The sequence below is a fragment of the Maniola jurtina genome, chromosome 21, assembly GCF_905333055.1.
Source record: "Maniola jurtina chromosome 21, ilManJurt1.1, whole genome shotgun sequence".
Taxonomy (NCBI): Eukaryota; Metazoa; Arthropoda; class Insecta; order Lepidoptera; family Nymphalidae; genus Maniola; species Maniola jurtina.
The window spans coordinates 326,245-349,018 of NC_060049.1; the positions used below are offsets into that span (position 1 = coordinate 326,245).

At 37.9% G+C, this 22,774-nt stretch overlaps 1 protein-coding gene across 1 annotated transcript in view; it reads left to right on the plus strand.

Annotated features, from left to right (window-relative positions):
• Positions 1 to 5,111: 5,111 nt before the first annotated feature.
• Positions 5,112 to 22,774, plus strand: part of LOC123876123 (neuropeptides capa receptor-like) — a 29,872-nt gene continuing 12,209 nt past the window's right edge. The window contains exons 1-3 of the mRNA XM_045922269.1: positions 5,112 to 5,434; positions 12,043 to 12,133; positions 21,293 to 21,492. Of these exons, the coding sequence (XP_045778225.1) occupies positions 5,140 to 5,434; positions 12,043 to 12,133; positions 21,293 to 21,492 (586 nt within the window). The 5' untranslated portion in view covers positions 5,112 to 5,139. The remainder of the gene's footprint in view (positions 5,435 to 12,042; positions 12,134 to 21,292; positions 21,493 to 22,774) is intronic.

The window sequence follows — 22,774 nt, forward strand, 5'->3', positions numbered from 1 at the left end:
TAGACTTACCTATTATAACATTATTCTGTAATGTAATCTATACGCTGTGAAACTAATTGGTGAGGACATAAGAAAAGCTCTTTGTAATGTGATATTTTTCTCGTATGTGAGTATAATGTATCATATTATGGAGAATGAAAAGCGAAAAAAAGGTTTCTGTCCTCATCGTCACCATCATTTACAACAACAACCTATCGCTGACTCACTACTAAGGACTCATTTTTTTAAAATTCAGATACAAGTTAGCCCTTGACTGCAATCTCACCTGGTGGTAAATGATGATGCAGTCTAAGATGGGAGCGGGCTAACCTGGAAGGGCTATGGCAAATTCTGTCAAATCCTTTGGTTTCTACACGGCATCGTACCGGCATCGGCACACTAAATTGCTTGGCGGCACGGCTTTGCCGGTATAGGGTGGTAACTAACCACGACCAAAGCCAGACACTAGACTATTAATATAGAAATTATAAAATTCCCCTGCCGGGAATCGAACCCGGGACCTTCCACTAACAAAACCACAGACAGCGCTTAGCACTGTGCCAGGGAGGTCGTCAAATAAATGGAGAATGAGAAGGGTTCGGCCATAGTCCACCATGATCGCCAAGTGCGGATTGGTAGACTTCACATTTGAGAACGTTATGGAAACTCTCAGGCCTGCAGGTTCCTTCACAATGCTTTCCTTCACCATTAAGTATGTGATGAATATTATAATAGTATATATATATATGGAATAGTAAAAGCCAAATTCGGACACCCATCCAGTTACCGACTTGGGTCAACGTAAATTAACCAGGATATTCCCGTGGAATGTGCTATCGCTACACTTCCGTAAATTTTTTAAAATAAAAAGGTAAAACTTACGAACAAAACTTATAAATAATTGTTTAATTTGTGTGTAATTTGTTTTCACAAAACTTTATAGTCCAGAGACGCAAAACTTGTTTTCAAAAAGTTGAGTTCCCCGAGGATAAAGAAAAAGAGTTTTCAACGAGTTGATATTCAAAGCGGAAAATGTTAGCAGTGTTTCCACTTCCGGAATTGCGTACCTCCTACTATACTGCTAGCGGTCTGGAGTTCTCAGTTCAGAGTTCTTCTTTCTGAATTCTTTTTTTTTTAATAAAAAAAGCGAGCAAACGAGCATGCGGGTCACCTGATGTTAAGTGATTACCGGCGCCTACGAACATTTGCAGCACCAGAGAAACCGCCGATGCGTTGCCAGCCTTTCAGGAATTGGAGTGGATACTTTGGAACAACTCAGATTTTACTTTAGCTAAAAAGTCCTTTGAATCTCATAACTCTCAGAATTAGAGATGATTGACGACTTTGCACCGGAAAGCTCATGGTTGGAGACCCCACTAGCTGGACAGACGATATCAAACGAGTTGCAGGGAGCCGCTGGATGGCGGCGGCGCAACACCGTGGCGTGTGGATGTCTCAGTACAAGAGACTGTGTCCAGCCGTGGATGTCTATCGGTTGATAATAATGATGATGAAAAAGTTCCACCCCATCACGGATTTTCAAAAATTCCACTCGAGTGAAGCTAGTTTTACATGTCGATGATAGAGATAAAAATTTGAAATGGTTTAGCTCAAAATTCCAACGTATTATATTGCCCCTTGGAGCGTGCAACCAATATTTCGATGGCACTTTGATAGGTACGGTTTGATATGGTTTTACGTTGATTAACAAAGCGATTTTTTTTTCCAAATACCAGTATAGAAACACGGCAAGCATATTTTATCACTAGATATTAAATATCACTATAGCGACTTTGGCCATGCGGATATAGGTAATTATTATTAATCCCGTGGGAGCTCTTTGATCTTCCGGGATAAAAAGTTGCCTACATCAATTTCCGAGACGCAAGCTACCCCTGTACCAAATTCCATATAAATTGGTTAAACGAATGGATTTTAAAGAATCCATTGGGAACTCTTTGGTTTTCCGGGATAAAAAGTAGCCTATGTCCGTCCCCGGGATGTTAGCTAACTCTATGCCTTTCATCAAAATCGGTTGGACTATTGGGCCGTGAAAAGCTAGTAGACAGACAGACATACACTCGCATTTATAACTCGATCAAGCTAAGTTTGCACCTCGCTGGAATGCGGCGCCTCTCCCACTTCCCCGCTCACCTCCCCGCGGTCGTCTTGTCGCGTCAGTACGGTTCGTATGACGTACCTAAGCGTCAGTGTGACGTAATCGACGCGAGGTGCAAACTTAGCTTGACCGAGTAATATAGTATTAGTATGGGATATCTATACTAATATTATAAAGAGGAAACCTTTGTATTTTTGTATGTTTGTATTGAATAGGCTCAAAAACTACTGGACCGATTTCAAAATTTCTTTTACCATTACTTAGAGGGATTCTTCTGAATCCGTATAGGCTATATTTTATCCCGGAAAATAGAAAAAATAAATGTCCACCCGTGCGAAGCCGGGGCGGGTCGCTAGTCTGATAATAAGATGGCGCGCGCGCGCCTATTAGTGGGCGCCAGGATATATTATATTTGGTATATTGCACCCAGGCGCAACATGGGCTAGTTCCGACCCTGGCGACAAATTCACTACAGTTGGGAGACAATGCCAGTAATTAACGTCCGGGAACTTTCCATTGTAATCCGGCTCACGGACATGCAAATCGTTCCGTCATTCCACGAACTAATCCGTTCCAGAGTCATTAGGATTACGCTTTGTACCCAGAATTGACTTAAGTGATTATTAGAATTAGTTTTGATGACCTCCCCAAGCGACGCAGTTGTAGACATTATAGTCAAACTCAAAGTCAAATAATTTTTTCAATGTTGGTACCATTATATACTTTTTGATTGTCCGTGAAAAGCTAGCAGACAGACAAACATACAGATACACTTTCGCATTTATAATATTAGTATTCATTTTTGTTTTATTCTTGTAAAACCAAAAAAATATATATTCTTGTATTTTATTTTATTTTTGTAAAACCAACAAATTTAAAAAGTTCCTCTCGAGGGTAAAAAAAATTACGGATGCGTAAAATTAAAGTGCCACTCCTTTATATACGGAACTGCCGAAATGGAAACGTTCAACAGTTTATATATAAATAAAAATAGGGTCACTTTTTAACCAACTTCAAAAGGAGGACGCATATAACTTTTAATTGGGTTAACCAAATTGGAGGAGGGTTTAACGGAACCCTTAACTAAGCTTCGTCCTGCACCCGTCCGTCCGTTCGTCCGTCTATCAGAGGGCCGTCACACTAATATTATAAAGGCGAAAGTTTGTGTGTATGTATGTATGTTTGTTACTGTTTCACGCAAAAACTACTGGACGGATTTGGCTGAAATTTAGAGTGGAGATAGATTATATCCTGGATTAACATTTAGGCTGCTTTTTATCCCGGAAAGTAAAAGAGTTCCTACGGGATTTATTAAAAACCTATATCCACGCGAACGAAGTTACGGGCATCACCTAGTATTTCATAAACCGTAATAGGTATAGAATTGAAATTTTCACGGAATGTCTATTTCTATTGCCGCCATAACAACAAATGGTAAACTTCAAGAAAGCCGCAATGCAAATTCAAGAAAATTAAGAAGTTGTACTTTGTAGTTGTACCTTGTACCATGGTAGGTACGGAACTCTTCATGTTTGAATTCGACCGCACTTGACCGGTTTTTTTATGTTATTTCCTCCCAACTTTGGTGTCAACAAAAAATGTAGGACAACATTCGATGACAAGGAAGCCAATTACCATACTCTCACCTGGTGATAAGTGATGATGCAGCCTAAGATGGTAGCGGGTCAACTAGTAAAGGGTATATATAGTAATTTCGGTTTCTAAAGTCAGTCAGTCAGTTTTTTCTTTTATATAAATACAACATATCGATAGATAAACTATTTCGTAGCAACAGCGTTTTATCCTTAAAAGTAAAGGACCTTCCTAATGTATGAAATAAAACTTCCATCCTCAGTGACTAATAGAGCATTCAGCATGTTTCATCCCATCTTCAGTCTGAGCATTCCCGTGTCCCGCTACGGACGTAGCCTCGTAGACTCGTAGACACCGCGTAGCGCTTCGAGACGCTACGAAGTTTAGACTTTACTAAAAAATAGTTATTAGGTCTATTTTTTAATAATAATAAGTATGGAATTTAAATAAGATTGATGACTATCCTAAAAATTATAATTTAAAAGTACTACGTCTTTATAATAGCGGTAACTTTCAGTTTTAAAGCTTTAATAGTTTCTGAATAACATAACTGTGACAGATAGACAAACATAAAGAACATAAGTGGCCCGTTTTTGACTATTGAGTAAGGTAAGGTGGGTAGGTAATGTAGCAACAACTTTGAAAGAAATATTTTGTGATATAGCGTGATTAATATAACATTCATAAATATAATTAATTAATATTAAACCAAGTTCATTAAAATACTCCCACTAAGAAAGTATTTTCAGTACTGAGCAAAGGTCTTTAACTTTTTGTTAGATAAAGAAAGAAAGAAAAACGTTTATTCTATCCCACACCCACACACACATACCCACACACATTTCTGCCTTATATTACATATTTTACCTAAGAGTTAGTCATTCCGGCGCTTGCTCCACTTGAGCATAAAAGTCAAAATGTTTCAAGCGCCGGAATAAACAACGTCATGTGTGGCACAACTCAAAAAAAAGGTTTCAGCTCAGCATTATGCTGTATGCCTTGATACACAAGAGCATACAGCGCTGATTTTCAGCCAGGAACCTGAACATGGTGACGCCATGAAACTATTCCAACTAGGTACCAACTTATACTACACAATACTAACACTAAATGTGATTATGAAGCTTTAAAACCTTTAAATTGTGAAGCTTTTAAACCTGTAGTTTAAAAAAATAGTTTTTAATTACAGTCTAGCCTATGAATGAAGCTAATAAGTAATATTATACTAACCTAAAGTTATAAACGTATAGCGTACTTATATCTAAGAATCAGTTCATTGACTTTAGATCTTAGTTTATAGTGAAGAGTTTTTATTGGAAGACACTTTGTTCTTGTGTTCCTTAAATTACATTAACATTAAGAAAAGAAAATAGTGACAAAAATAAACATACCCGTTACATGTGAGTGATTTTTGTTTAAAGTTCCTTAGAACACTAAAAAATATTACAATGGAAGACTTTCTACGCCCAAATGAAACTTCGGACCAGTTCTATACACGGTGTACAAACTTGAGTGTGTTCGACTGCAGTGAAGATGAGATGCTCTGGTGTATGATGGGTCCCCGGCGGCTGCCGCTGTCCCGCATTGTGCCCATCACGGGGTGCCTGCTGCTCATCTTCGTGACGGGGGTGGTAGGCAACGTCGCGGTGTGTGTCGTGATAGTGAGGCACCCTGCGATGCACACTGACACTAACTACTATCTCTTCAGTTTGGCGCTCAGTGATCTGTTGCTACTACTCTTCGGTGAGTCGTTTGTTATTTTGCACCCATACTATAGTGTAGAAGCACAATAGCTCAACGGTTAAGGAGTGGAATGAAATCCGAAGGGTTGGTGGTTCATACCCCACCCATTCCATTATTATCTTACCTACGCTCTGCAAATGCAGAAAGTGCAAAAAATTTCAAAATTCAAAATATTTTTATTCAATTAAACTTTTACAAGTGGTTTTGAATCGTCAAAATATTGTAATCTATCACTGGTTTGGAATGTTACAACGCTGTTGGAGAGGAAAAGGGAATGTTGATCATGATAATGGCTAATATTCTTTTAAAACTAAAATCATAACCCTTCCTTTGGTTTGCCATAGTCGGGTAAAAAGAAATAATGTTCGCTGATGCTATTTCATCGGTAATTAATTCGTATTCAGCGATCAACATTTTTCACAGTTTCACGGATAGGCGGTGGAATCGATTACAGTAAATCGGTTCCCAAATGGTTTAATGAGTATCTATTATCCCAGAATCGATATCGGTTCGGCGGTAAAACCGAAAATAAATCGCACTAATTAATTTGGCGTCGCGCGTCGGTTTACTCTAGCTTAAATCCTTTAGGGCCTTTCCACATGCATACGCTTTTAACCTTAATCATACTAATATTATAAAGGCGAAATTTTGTATATTTGTTTTTTTTCTCTCGTCTGGCTTTACACAGATTAGCCAATGTCAGGTTTGTAGTTATTTACAAGTTAGGATAACTATAATAAGTATGGACAGACACATGCGCGGCGCCCCTCGCTTCCCAATCAGTTCCACCACTAAAAACACCAGTAAAACACAAAAACCGGCCACTTTTAACAAAAAAAAACACTCCAAAAAGGCACCGCACGCGCGCCACCAAACGCCAAAGTTTGTAAAGGTGTGTGTATGTTTATTACTCTTTCAAGCAAAACTACTGGACGGATTTGGCTGATCTATTAAAATAGAGATTACTAGTTTACACAGCACGATTGCCGTGCCGTTACCGTGCGGTTATCGTGCGATTACCGTACGGTTACCGTGCGCATGTGAAGAGAGCCTTAGCGAAACTGCGTGAATGACAGACAAAGCACAATTTCTCGCAATTTAAATTGCTGTAGATTTGCAAGGGGATTTTGAAATATCGAGTTTTTTCGTTAAAAAAGAATCTGTAAAAGGGATAAAAGGCGAGAGAAAGAATTTAGTTATTAACAGCTAGCTTTGAAAGCTCTATCATCCGAATAATTGGGACTAAAAACCAATTATTTATTATTATACTTTTTGGGGTTCCGTAAAAGGAACTTTTATAGTTTCATCCGGTTCGTCTCTCCATCATTTGTGTGGTGCAGCCATGGCCGTGAAAAGCTAGCATACAGACAGATAGACAGACAGACACGTTCGCATTTATTAGTATGGATTAAAAACCAAATATGTTTTAATTTCATGTAGGTAGTTACCTACCTATATGAAAAAATAACCTTTGTCTGAACTTTGCAAAATAATTTCTTCTAAAACAGCCGGCTAGCTTATTTGTTGGTTTATTTGTTCGTTGGTTTGTCCATCAATCACGTCGCAACGAATCGACGTGATTTCTTGCATGGATAATATAGTTAAAGACCTGGAGAGTATAAAATAGGCTACTTTTTATCCCGGAAAATCAAAGAATTCGCATGGGATTTTAAAAACTTAAATCCACGCGGACGAAGTAGCGGCCTTCAGCTATCTTGTAGGCATCTTAATACAAAACTGATTGCTTCCATACAACTTGTATTGAAATGTAAATACAATAACAACATTATTTGATAAACAATAGGTATTCAGACAGGGAATACAAAGACTGCCAAGCCGTACTTACCACAAAGCGTTTTGCGTTCCAGTACGATTTGGATAGAAACGGATTATATGCAAAACTGCCATACCTCTTTCAAATTAGCCTGTTTCCATTCAAGACAGCACCGTCACTTACCGCTAGGTGAAATCACAATCATTTCCCCTTTCGTTAAAATCGGTTAAACGGCCGTGTGAAAAACTAGCAAATATACAGACACACTTTCGCATTTATGATATTGTACTAACTTCAATGCTTACTTAGTATGGATTATGTCAGCGCCTTTGTCCTCTTACATTTTTAAAAACCTAGTGCAAACTCTTTTATTTTCCGGTATTAAAATTAGCCTATGTCGGTCTCCGAGATGCAAGCTATCTCTATAATAAACTTTGTCAAAATCAGTTAATCTATTTTATATTTATATTATACACCCCTCTTTTTGCGTCAGGGGTTAAAAATAAAAAGTGTGTGCCTGGAATAGAACCCCTGATCTCCCGAATAGGAATCTGACATCATAACCACTAGACTATCGCCGCCTATCCTTATGTACTTATCATCAATCGAACCCTTTCAAATGAAGAGAAAGAAAATCCAATTAAGCACTAAATTACTTAAACTTCTCAAAATTCGAGTGAATTCGATTGGAATCAAAAACACGCTCCATTTCTATTGATTTCGTTTGGGTTTTGACGAAATAACAACTCGTCACATCTTGGCGAATTACATTTTATTCACACTTCCAATACATATCTAATTTCAAATCCATTCATCGAAGAAAATAAGTAGTTACCTACCTACTATGTTTATATTACTGTATGAAATTTAATTGACCGGTTTTTGGAAGCTTTTGCCCTTGACTTCTAATTACCTTTCAATTCCTTCGAGTTGAGACTTTCTATTCAAATCAGTTCGAGTCTAAAGATGGAGTTAGTTATTTAATTGATCTTTTCTGTTACACTCTCTCGACTATGTAGTAAATTTTGTACAGTTTGGATTTAATATAAAGTGCCAATATTATTTATGTAGATTCGTAATTTTTTTATTTTGTACTGTGTAATTCTATGTATCCTTCACAGGGCTCTCTCCGTCACTCGTTTCATACAATCGGAGTTCCAATTTCATTTGAATATTAGGCAACCAAAGTCCATGAAATTTTGCATATTCTAGAAACTAATATCTGTGTCTGTGGTGTTTTAGATTTTTCTAAAAATATGTAGTTTTAAAATTACAGGGGTTCAAAGATTTGTATGAAATTTTTTAAGACCGCGTAACTTTGAAACCGAATATTTTAACAGAAATCTGGAAAACCACAGACATAGATATTAGTTTCTAGAATATGTCTGCAAAATTTCATGGACTTTAGTTGCTTAGTATTCAAATGAAATTGGAACTACGATTGTATGAAACGAGTGACGGAGAGAGCCCTCTTCAGTTGCAATCAAACGTAAAGTATATGTGTCATATGAGGATGCCTATGTAATATATTTGCACGCCATTCCATGTTGATACCAAAACGAGTAGTAATTTCTATTTTAACCTGCATTTGAGCAAATAAAATGATTCGATTTAGTTGATACACTATTGGTGGAGTCATAAGAAAGCTTAGCAGGCAATGGAGAGAGCTATATTCAGAGTTTCTCTGTGTGATTAAATCAGAAATGACGAGATTCGTAGACCATGAGTAGATGTCATGAGTAACTGATATAGTTCAAAATGGCTACCTCGCACCACACACAAACACAAAAACACCCAGTCAAGTACGAGTCGGACTGGCACACGAAGGGTTCCGTACCATCGTACAAGATTTAACACTATGTACTTTTTAATTGCATGGCAGCCATTTTGAATTTTTTATTTTTTTGCTGTTATAGCGGCAATAGAAATACACACTCTGTGAATATTTCAACTATACAAGGAACAAAAAGCTTAATTCGCTGTAATCCACTGAAACAGACAAATTTGTATAGTGCAACATGTATCATGCGATATGCACCGCCCGCCCACTGCTAAACATGCAGGAAAAGTCAGCCACCAAGAAAGCAATACGCATTACGCACCACCACCACGCAGCACCACTCAAATCCCAAAACCACTCGACGCACGTTGCGTTCCGACACCGGAGCATCCTCAAGAGATATAGGTTGTAGACCTTACAATACATAATTGTAAAACAATTTTGCAATTGTGCAACAATTTAATATATCATGGTCTTTCGCAAAGTAACCCCTGCTTCTATACAACATTATTTCAACTCGCTGCAGTTCATGAGATACCGCTATAGATACAGACAGGCGGACAGACAGCGGAGGCTAGAGTCCCGTTGGCACCCTTCGGCTACGGAACCCTAAAAATCGTTCGTCAGCTCTAGGACTAAAACGTAACACCCAATCCCCTTGTCGTTAATTACTGACTTATTAAGCTTTCCCTCTGACAAGTTTGAAAGGATTCGACAACAGGTACTAATCTAATCACAAGATTAGGATTCCCTGTTGAAAACTTCGAAGCTGTAATTCAGTTGGCTTCTTTGATTTATAAATATCTAGCTGATGCCCGCAGCTTCGCCCGCGTGGATTTAGGTTTATAAAAATCCCGTGGGTACTTTTCATTTCCCAGGACAAAATTTAGCCTATCCGTAATAGCCAGTACCCGGGATAAAAACATTTAAACGGGTGATCCTTTTAAAATTCCGAGGGATCACCAGGATTCAGGATGTAATTCCTTACAGCATCAGGGTTGAGGAGTTGGGTCCTCGAGGTCAACGACAAAGTCTTTACTTGGTATAGATATTATGTACCTGCAATATCGATCAATTTATAACCGACAGTTTCTAAATCCCATCAGTTTTGGTGGTCAGGTCTGTTGCAAAGTTCCTTTATTGATTAAAAAAAAATTACGCAAATCGGTTCTAAAATCTGGGAGATTTCGGTGTACATAGGTTTAGAAAAACGCAACTCCTTTTTAAAAGTCGGTTAAAAAAGTAGTCTATGTTACTCCCTGATCAATCCATTACTTGTCAAAGTTGTGGCTGGCTTTTCCTGCATGTTTATCAGTGGGAGGGCGGGCGGTGCATGTCGCATGCTGCATGTTCCACCATACAGATTTATTTGGCGGATGGTTTCATGGTTTGGCGGATTATAGCGAATTAAGCTTTTGGTTCCTTGTAACTCATATTCAGCAAATAAATTTCATTTCATTTCATTTAAAGTCATCATACAGTTTTATGGACAGAATTTATAGGTATGATGCATGGGATGCACTTAACGCGGCGGGTAGCGCTATAAAGCTTTATTAAAAAGGGTGTGGTTATTGTTTATATTATATCGAATCATTATTATTACCATGAGGCGACTGGCGAAACTTCAAATTCTCGATCACCGCCCGTAATATTACCATAGTGGAAGGGTTTGTCCACCACGCTGGCCAAGTGTGGATTAGCGGACTTTACACACCTTCGAGCATATGGAGAACTCTCAGATATGTAGGTATCCTCACGATGTTTTCCTCCGCCGTTAGCAAGTGAGTGAAAAGTTAGAGGTGCGTGTCCGGGACTAACACCGGATGCCAGACTTGCACCTCTATTGAATTATTATTATTTATTAACCCCCGACCCAAAAAGAGGGGTGTTATAAGTTTGTCGTGTGTATCTGTGTATCTTTATGTGGCATCGTAGCTCCTAAACTAATGAAGCAATTTTAATTTAGATTTTTTTGTTTGAAAATTGGCTTCATCGAGAGTGTTCTTAGCTATAATCCAAGAAAATCAACTCAGCCGTTTGAAAGTTATAAGCTCTCGTTACTGTAACCTTCACTTGTCGGGGGTGTTATAAATTTTTAAGTTACACTTGTTCTTTTTGCCTTTATAATATATTTATTTATTTTGTACACGGGCGTGATAATAAAGAATATACAAATAAAGTAAATATCTCATTATATTAAGTTTATCACGACTTGTTGGCACGTTAAAGACGGTATTTTCTTCACAAGTGACACCGAAATGAAGACGTTGGCGTTAAATTCAATTTGCTATAACAATGGGGACCCGCTATTTGATATTTATCTCGATGTCGCTTGATTGTATTTGTGTGAGCTGTATTGCGCGTAATAATTAGTTGAGGAGCTGGTGGGATACGGAGTGTCAAGTGTAGATTGACAGACTTCACACACATTTGAGAAAATTATGGAGAACTCTCAGACATGTACGGTTCCGTCACCAGTTTCCTTCACCGTTAAAGCAGGTGATATTTATTCCTTAACTAGATATAGTTAAATAGCACTCATACCTGAGTACTACCCGCGAACTGCCGATAAATAGCGATATATATAGTCAAAATGTTTTTCTGTCGCTTGGTATATTTTAATGTTGTAGTAGATTTATATTTATTAACTTAGAATTTTCTTCTCTTTCATTTGATATCCCACTCAATACAAAGCAAAAAATATTTTTGGAGACTTTTTTGAATGTATCATCCATCAGTTTGACTTTTTTTTCCATACAAAATGTAGCCTATGATACCCTGACTATACCAACTAATTGATTGACAACTCATTCATTAAAATCATCCCAGTAATTTAGGCGCATCTGATACAAACATACATACATACACACATACATACATAGACTGGTAAAAACATTTATTCGTTTTGGATATGCCGCAGTCGGCTAAAAAGTTAAAACGCACATAGTTCCGGAAAATTAAGAAGCTGACCTCAAAGGAGGCGAACGTCTTAACGGTTAACCGCTAGGCTATCACGGCAACACTGTATAATACAAATGTACTCTTTGTCCGCAGGGCTACCAAACGACCTGTCCGTGTACTGGCACCAGTACCCCTACAGCCTCGGGGTGGTGTTCTGCAAGCTCCGAGCTCTCATCTCAGAAGCGTTAGTATATATCACACTAATATTATAAAGGCGAAAGTTTGTATGTGTGTGTGTGTGTGTGTGTGTGTGTGTGTGTGTGTGTGTGTGTGTGTGTGTGTGTGTGTGTGTGTGTGTGTGTGTGTATGTTTGTTACTCCTTCACGCAAAAACTACTGGACGGATTTGGCTGAAATTGAGAATGGAGATAGATAATATCCTGGATTAGCACATAGACTACTTTTTATCCCGGAAAATCAAAGAGTTCCCGCGGGATTTCAAAAAATCTAAATCTACGCGGGCGAAGTCGCGGGCATCGGCTAGTCTGTACATATAAAATTCTAACTGACTGATGTATCAACGCACAGCCGTAAACCACTGGGGTTAGAAATACAAATTTTAATAGTAGGTTCCTTTTACAACGTAGACACCCAATAAGAACGGATTTTTGGAAATTCAAATGAGACTTATGGGACTTCACATACCTTTGAAAACATTATGGAGAACTCTCAAGTCTCAAGTAAAGTTTTTTTTTTTTTGACGTAGGTTACATGATCCCCCTACAGAGACATACTTATCGTACCTCATCTTTTTTTTTTTTTTTTAAAGAGAAAACGAAAGAAAATGTGGACAGGGAAGAATTTATATCTGAAGAAGATCTCTACCAGTAACTCTTGGCAGTGCGAGAGGTTGTAAAGGGAGTAGAATAGGTACAGCAATGAAAAAGCCTATATCATCTGTACATAACATAGAGATAGTATATCGCTATGGTATATAATAATATAATATTAAATCAGTCTGTCCGCCGTAACCAAGCAGAGCTGGAGTTGACGCTTCACTTGTTAAGTGCTTCAGGGTAAATTGAACTTAATCTTAAACTCTACTGAAGCTTTAAGCCTTATTCACTTTGAGTGCAATCGATGCTAGAATTTCACACCTCTGGTTTTCAGGGTCAATTGTTGGCTGTTCTATAATACCTTGAATTTAAATACCTAATTAGACATAGGTGATCTGCATAATAGGTAAACTAGAAATCTTAGGCTTGCGACTCCTACGCTCTGCCTCAGGAAGGTCCAAAATTCGTTTGGGAATGGGTATAATCAATGACTTTCTAGGTATAATCATAAACAATTTCCGCAATCAATTTTTGACAAGCCTTTACTTATAATAGCTTTATGCTTTACACTTACACAAATTTAAAAAACCCCATCAAAATTATTCTCCTGAAAAAGTATAATATTATACAATCTGTTCTTTCCTGTGGGATGGTACCGAACCCCTCGTGTGCGAGTCCGACTGGCATTTGACCGTTTTTAGGGTTCCGTACCTGAAAAGGAAAAACGGAACCCTTATACGATCACTTTGTTGTCTGTCTGTCTGTCAAGAAACCTATAGGGTACTTCCCGTTGACCTAGAATCATGCAATTTGGCAGGTAGGTAGGTCTTATAGCACAAGTACAGGAATAAATCTGAAAACCCCGAATTTGTGGTTACAGAATTTAAAAAAATTAAAATGTGTTTCAATTTTCAAATAAGATAACTATACCAAGTGGGGTATCATAATATGAAAGGGCTTTGCCTGTACATCCTAAAACAGATTTTTATTTATTTTTATATATAATAATTTTTGATTTATCGTGCAAAATGTTGGAAAAAATACCCGATTACGGAACCCTCCGTGCGCGAGTCTGACTCGCACTTGGCCGGTTTTTTAACCGTGATGTACCTACCTACAGTAAAAATAGTATAATTTATGAATTAATTTCATAACACATAAGTGGACTACCTAATAGGTATTTTCACAACACATGTCTTGCCAGGTCGTATTGGATACGTATTCATTCATTTCACAAGACACGTAACTAAGTAATGGGTATACATTTTTCACAGCACATGCCTCGCCAAGTCTTTATTGGATGCGTATGTAAAGATCCTTACATAAAAACTGTATATTACATTCCTTGCCATATGAACTTTTTTGCGAATATCGTGTGGGCGTGCTTTTATAAAGAAAACGGTTGGGTTATACCATTCATTTTAACTATGTACCGACCGTCCTACGTTATAGTCAGAGAGCTGGGCGATTAAAAGTCCTATGGATCTGATCATAGTAATAATAGTGTTCATCGTCATCATCAACCTATACGCGTCAACTGCTAGACTTAGATCTGTTCACCTAGAGGGAAGGAAAGGGTGGGGGGGGCCACTGTATCAACTTATAAGTAGAGTCAAAGGCCGTAAGTTGTGTAGCACCTTAATGATCACATTCGCGTGGCACGGTTATGCACATGCGTTAGGTGTGTGTGTGGCGTGTTTATAGAAAAAAGTACGACAGGTTTGACGCAATAATTTCGCGGAATTGCTACTCGAATTCTGAGGCCAACCGTCGGACAATTTTAGAGGTACTTAGTTAGATCTATGTTAATTTGGTAATACTATATACACGCAAAAAAATATCCATGTAAGTATCTGATCCAAAAATCAAAATCAAAATGTATTTATTTCATGTGGGACATAACTAGTGTCCCTCAATACTACGTCTGTGACTCCGCCACCCAGATTGGAATGCAGGTTTTACTGAGAAGAGTGGCCAAGAAACTCGGCAGTTGCTCTTTTCAAATCCTAAAATGTTACAAACCACTACACCATCTTGTAGGCAACTTAAAGCTCAGCTAGTTGTTTCCACGCAACTTTGAATAATTGTTACTAAAGAAATAATCCCCATCACATAATATGAGCACTTATTCCACCAGCTCGTGGACTATTAAAGAGAACGCAATCTCGTGAAAGGTTTACGGAAAATTATTTGTAGATAGGTAAATAAAATATTATTGAACAAACCTTTATTTTCGATGTACCATGAACTTGATTTTTAACCCCCGACCAAAAAAGAGGGGTGTTATAAGTTTGACGTGTGTATCTGTGTATCTGTCTATGGCATCGTAGCTCCTAAACCGATTTTAATTTAGTTTTTTTTGTTTGAAAGGTGGCTTGATCGAGAGTGTTCTTAGCTATAATCCAAGAAAATCGGTTCAGCCGTTTGAAAGTTATCAGCTCTTTTCTAGTTATTATTGTAATCTTCACGTGTCGGGGGTGTTATAAATTTTTAATTTACACTTGTTTTATAATATGAAGAGCAATTCTTTGATAAATATTGGGGAATTTTTCTATTTTGCCCAATATTTTTTATCACTTTCAAACGCCACCCCTTACGTCATCAATCATCATGATCAACCCTTTACCGGCTCACTACGGAGCACGGGCCTCCTCTCAAAATGAGAAGGGTTTTAGGCTATAGTCCGCCACACTGGCTTGTGCGAATTGGCAGACTTCACACACTTTTGAAAACATTATGGAGAATTCCAAGCATGCAGGTTTCCTCACAATGTTTTTCTTCACCGTTAAAACAAGTGATTAAAATGCACATAACTCCAAAAGTTAGAGGTCGGGGATCGAACCCCCGAACTTCCGAATAGAAGGCCGAAATTTTAACCCCTAGGTTATCACCACTCTTACGCCGTCTACGTATTCACTATTCAGTACAAATATGATTTTATTACGGCATAAAAATGTGTATTATGCAGAAATTGAAAATATTTCACTTGATCTGGGACGGCAATAATTTGAGTGAATACATGTTTTACACAAAAATCAGGATAAAAATAAAACTCGGTAGGTATGAAGTAATAGATAGGTACAAATTATATAAACTAGATAGATAGATAGAAAAGTTTATTGCACACAAATAACCAAGACAAAACAAAGAAACTAAAAACAATTATATGCAAAGGCGACCTTAGTACTAGCACGCAATACACATAATCTTATTAGTAGAACAATATAATATTGTACATATTATACTTAAATGAATAACTGACTGAAACTAGGTAATGCCCGCAACTTAGTTCACATTTAGGATTTTAAAATTCCCGTGGGGACTGTTCGATTTTCCGGAATAAAAAGTGGTCTATATCAGCCTCCGGTATGCAAGTTATGTAATGCAAAATTGGTTAAATGCGTGGGTCAGAAAAATAGACAGACAGATACATTTTCATATCACTACTCATATTATTATTAGGTATAAATGCAAAAGAGTTTGTTTTTTGGTTTGTCTTTCAATCACGTCGCAACGAAGCATTAGTATTATAATTAAAAGAACTGGAGATGACATATTATAGGCTACTTTTTACCCCAAAAAATCAAAGTTATCCCAAGGCATTTCTAAAAATCCACGCGGACGAATTTGCGTGCATCAGCTAGTTTATAATATTCATATGAACTTATATGGGAATATCCTGCAATATAGCATGAGTTGGTCCCCCTATACAGTTATTTCTTCGATCAATCCTTGAGGCGATGCATGAAACGAGTGGATTTCACTGGTTTTATACGAAGCTGCTTACTTAAGAAAACATTAATATATATTTAAATGGGAATATCCTGCAATATAACATGAGTTGGTCCCCCTACACAGCTATTTCTTCGATCAATCCTTGAGGCGATGCATGAAACGAGTGGGTTTCACTGGTTTTATGCGAAGCTGCTTGCTTGAAAACATTTTATAATAAGCTCACTCATCTGTATAGCATATTCAAGATCAACGATCTCTGTATTCAATATTCACCATTCATTTTTAAGATTTCTAAAGTTCTTAACCTATATTCTATCCGTGGAAAGAAGGTAGAATAGCACTCTCTCTGTTACGTAATTCCATACAAATGATAAGGGCAAAAATCTTAGTGATCATCAACCATTTTGATTACCAACCAATCACAAACATGTTTTCGACAAGTGTAAATTAAAAATTTATAACACCCCCGACAAGTGAAGGTTACAGTAACTAGAAAAGAGCTGATAACTTTCAAACGGCTGAACCGATTTTCTTGGATAATAGCTAAGAACACTCTCGATCAAGCCACCTTTCAAACAAAAAAAACTAAATTAAAATCGGTTTATTAGTTTAGGAGCTACGATGCCACAGACAGATACACAGATACACACGTCAAACTTATAACACCCCTCTTTTTGGGTCGGGGGTTAAAAACATTCGAAATTCAATTCGAAACTGTTCTCAATAAACATTCCCGCTGAAATGTAAGGCTGCTTTTCCACCAGAAATGTGCTATGCAGCTGTGCTGTGGGGAGGACGGTTTCCACTAATGCTAAGGTAACATGAGCGCGCTCATGGAACTCGAGCAATAATAATATGTTTTACAAGCGCTTATGATTAGTTTATTATTACCACTCCTATAACGTGAAAGGAAACATAGTGAGGAAACCTGCATGCTTAATGTTTCGGCCACATTAACGACCAACAACGTGATGTTCAACGGCGTTTCCCGTTAAACGTAGATGTAGCCATGATCAACCAACGGCATTCACAATACCGTTTGGCGTTAGTAGATTTTAACCCCAATTCAATTGGCATTAGACGTTAACCGTTCGAGTGTGGCCTCGCGATAATTATGGAGTATAGTCTATGTATAAGCTCCACTACACCGCCACAAATTTCAGGCATACAGGTTGCCTCACTATGTTTCTTTCACGACACACTTAGTAAAATTAAACTTATAATAAGCGCTTGTAAAATATAATGTACCTACTGTTCGCGCTCTTTCTTGTAACTTTGAAATAAATCTTTTGAATTTTGAATAATAAATTGCGACCAAGGAGCCATTAAAATCAAGAGCACTCAAAAGTCACTGAGTTGTTAAGGCACGCTGTTCCATCATACAGTTTCACAGCTCAGTGAGAATTGTTTATCTTGCTCCAATAAAATGTCTTGAGCCACCCATGTCAAGGGTATGTCCTCGTGATTCACAAGTACAATTATTAAGTACTTACTGAAAATACACACACACGTCATGTCCATTGTTCATCCATGTTAATATCGACCCTTGATGGATGAAATTAATCTTAGTTGCAACAGTATAATGTATAGTAGCCTTAGTTATAAGTCTTGAGCTCTTTTTCTTACTAGGTATATAAATATTTAGTTAAGTAGATAGTAGGTTTTTTTTTTATTCACTATAGGTAAGCGCTTGACCACAATCACACCTGATGGAAAGTGATGATGTGGTCTAAGATAGGACGCTTTTACCGAGAAGGTGCCTATTCACTCTTGTTTTAAAGATACCCGGATTGTAATTGGTATAGCATACTAGCTGATGCCCGATATTACCGTCCGCGTGGATTTAGGTTTTTAAAAATCCCTCGGGAACTCTTCAATTTTGTGTCAGTTTTATTTTGACGTGGCTGTAATTTTTTTTAAATTATACAGCCTATGTCAAAAAAAATTACATCAATCAGTTGCTCCCTTGTCGCTCCGTTGCGACGTGATTGCAGAACAAACCAACAAACAAACACACTTTCTATTCTTTCATCTATCATAATATTATGGGTAGTGATAAGTAGTGTGATAGCTATACGTATTTTTTTTATTTTATTCAGATACAAGTTAGCCCTTGACTGCAATCTCACCTGATGGTAAGTGATGATGCAGTCTAAGATGAAAGCGGGCTAACCTGGAAGGTGTGTGGTTTTTACTAATCCCACACCTTTGGTTTCTACACGGCATCGGACCAGAACGCTAAATCGCTTAGCGACAGTTTTGCCGGTAGGGTGGTAACTAGCGACGCGACGGCCGAAGCCTCCCACCAGACAAAAATTGACAAAATAGAAAATGTTTAGCAAGTCTGCTTTTGAGACAGCGAAAAACCACTAAGGTTTACATGATGTGTGTCATTTCGTTTGTAACGACACAAAAAAAAATCTCTACCAGAATTCTTATCCCTTTGAGATTTTTTCGTACATTTCATGTCACAATCTAGTGACGCTTTTTCTAGATTGAAGTAGGGTACCTATCTAGGTTATTTTTTGTAAGTTTACTCATTAATTTCAGGGTTCCTGAGTTTCGATAGCCGATAGCGAATTTTTTGCGACTTTGACATATTGATGACTGGCCAAATTGACCATTGGACCGTGAATTTTTCATGAAACGAGTTTTAGGGTTCTATACCTCAAAAATAAAAAGGGAACCCTTACAGGATCACTTTTGCTGCTTCGGCAAGCAACGGCTTTGTTTGCGTTGGTTTAGTTTCTATGTTTTTCTATGTTGGCAGAAGTACTTAATGGCATGACATTTATATTGTGCTTGTTCAAATTCAAATTCAAAATATTTTTATTCAATTTGACTTTTACAAGTTCTTTTGAATCGTCAAAAGCATCTACCACTGGTTCGTAATGCCTTTCCTACCGAGAAGAACCAGCAAGAAACTCGGCGGTTGCTCTTTTCAAAGATTTGATATACAATATTATGCTTGAAGCGGAATTTGTTGTTTCCTTGGCGTTCTGGTTGTATTGTGGTTTTCTTTGGCATTTCTTCTAACTTGGCTTGAAATTGCAATTCAGTGGGAGATGGAGATGGTTGCATTTCTGAGTCACTAGTAGTGAGGTCTTCTGTGAGGTGTTTCCGCTTTGAAACAATGCCCTCGATTTCGTATAATTAGGGTTCCGTACCGTAAAAAGAAAAACGGAACCCTTATAGCATCTCTTTGTTGTCTGTCTGTCCGTCCGTGCGTCGGTCCCTCCGACGAGTCTGTCAGAAAAACCCATAGGGTACTACCCGTTGACCTAGAATCATGAAATTAGGAAATCCGAAACCCATGAATTTGTGTTTACATCATTAAAAAAAATTAAATTGCGTTTCAATTTTCAAAGTAAGTTAACTATACCAAGTGGGGTATCATAAATGACTTTTTTAATACAGTTGCTCAAAAAGTGGCGTATTGCAGGGACGTATAGCGTTCGGGATGTGGGCTATTACATACTCGTGCTTTTTCTTTACCTTTCCCGCACTCGTGCTTTTTCTTTCCCAACTGTCAAAATATTAAAAAGAAAAACCACCCATGAAGTTTTTACTAAAAAAAATCATAGAAGTTTTTATGATTCATGCAAATACGTATTTCTAATAAGAAGCTACTAATTTGTTTCAATATCAGATTTAATGATTTGATTGAATGAGTTTGGTTAGGTTTCATTTCATTTCATCTCATTAAATTTCATTTAAATTTCATATCAATATAAAACTTCTACTGAAGACTTGGCTGTATGGGCATAGTTCCCTTTGCCTACCAGAATGGGTGAAGAAAAAAAAAACTCTGCTTATATTCTACGGTTGGCGCCATTTTTCAGAAATTTTCTTTGCGAATTTAGTTCTTGGTTGCCTAAAATGAGTAATTTCGACCCTAGTTTTTTATAAAGTTGTTTTAAATTAAATTAAGTTAGTTGAGTTTATTGTGTTTTTATTATTTTATAAATTGCTTCATTTTTTCGCAACTGTATTAAAAATAGTCGTTCAGTACACGTGCGGAACCGTCATTGCAACTCGTTCCGACTGTCAACCCTCGCCTTCAGCTACGCCTCGGCTCGGGTAGACATTTGTCGGAACTCTTTGCAATGACAGCCTTTCCGCACTTGTAATGAAATATACTATACCAGTATATTCTAAAAAAGATTTTTATTTATTTTTATGCATTTTGATTTATCGTGCAAAATGTATGAAAAAATACCCGAGTACGGAACCCTCGGTGCGCGAGACTAACTCACACTTGGCTAGTTTTTTTTAGAATGTAGCATTCCCAATTGTAGCATGATTTCCCATCGGATATTGTCACCTGCCGATGTTAATTGCTGAATTATACCGGAGGGACGAAATTCAATCGAGAATTCCAATCTCGATTAAGATAGGGTCGAGAGTCTATCGATATTTCGTCGATTTTCGATAGAGATCTTGTTCGACTTGTAAGGACTGTGCATAATAATATCGAAGGTACGTGATCCTGTCGGCCTTTCCGCGGCTTATCTTGATGGTAGCATAGTGTCTATCGATTTTTCTGGATACTTTAATAGAGATCTTGTTGATCCATGAGATAAGTGCTTGTCTAATACTCAACTGTTGCATGGTTCTCCAAAATGTTCTCAAAGGTGGGTGAAGTCAACCAATCCTCACTTGGTCAGCATGTTAAACTATGGCCAAAACCCTTCTAATTCTGAGAGGAGACCAGAGCTCAATAGTGGATCGCCGATTATGACGATGATGAATAGTGTTCTGAGAGGAGAGGAGGATTTATGACAATGATTATAATATCAGCAGCGTAACCAATATAGTTTTCTCTTCCCACAGGGCGTCATACGTGTCAGTACTTACAATAGTGGCGTTCACACTAGAACGCTACTTGGCCATCTGTCACCCTCTGCATATCTACGCTGTGGCGGGGCTTCGACGCGCACTGCGGATCGTGTTGTCTTTATGGGCACTGTCCTTACTTGCCGCTTCTCCCTTCGCGCACTACACTACCGTCAACTACCACGACTACCCACCCGGTAAGTTTAGACCGACATTTTCACTTTTGCATACTAGATGGCGTTGTAATCAATTCAATCACGACAGCGAAATATTTTTCGAAATATACGTAACTAGCTGACACCCGTGATTTCGTACACGTGAATTTAGGTTTTTCGAAATCCCGTGGAAACTCTTTGATTTTCTGGGATAAAAAGTAGTTTATGAACCCGTCAGCCAAATCCGTCCAGTGGTTTTTGCGTGAAGGAGTAACAAACATACACACACACACACTGACACACACACACATACACACAAACTTTCGCCTTTATAATATTAGTGGGAATTAGTGTGATTAGTGTGATGCAATGGCAATTTACACACTACCTGAATATATGGTTCTCAAAGGTGTGTGATATTTGCAAATTCATTTTGGTTGTGGCAGACCATTCCATGCTCAGTAGTGAGCTGGAAATGGTTTGATCATAATGTAATGATGATGACATATCTATTGTGATGTCTTCACTATCTGGACTGAAATCCTCAAGGTCATAGAATACACACCTACCCACACGAACTCACTACGTACTCGTACAATAGCTTATCGCTTCGCTGGTATTCAACGATTAGCCTCTAATTGGATAGATCTGTCTTACACGGCAGGTGTAGACATCTGTTCCTATTATTAGATATAATATCATATAGACCCTGCGTAAATCTAACGAGATTGGTTATTTCGTGAGCGTAGCTGCCATGCTGAAAGGATGTGCGCATCAAGTAATTATGTGTAGCGAGGAGCGTGTGAAAGTAATAGGATTGCTTCATTAGAATAGAATAGATTTTTAATCAAATAAACTTTAACAAGTGCTTTTGAATCGTCAGAATAATTTACCACTGGTTCGGAATGCCGTTCCCACCGAGAAGAACCAGCAAGAAACTCGGCGGTTGCTCTTTTCAAATGCTCAATTTACAATAATATGCCATACTATACGAGCAATTGCAGCCCCGCGCATTGCTGAAGCGAGTCCAATCCATGCTTTTTTGTCATTTACACAATCTTCGATTGCATAATTTTCTGTTTACATTATTTCCAAGCCAATCAAGCCAAGAGGCAGAATTTGCAACCGATTAAGATAAAGATTAATATCACACAATGGGAGGGCAAGTGTCTACACCCACTAAGACAAATCTATCCAATTAGTGGCTAAGCGTTGAATAGCAGCGAGGCGGCCAACTATTGTATGTAGTGAGTTCGTGCGTGCTGTCGTAGCTAATGCACGAACTAGCTGCAGACAATAGACGTAGCTAGGGACCTTGACCCGT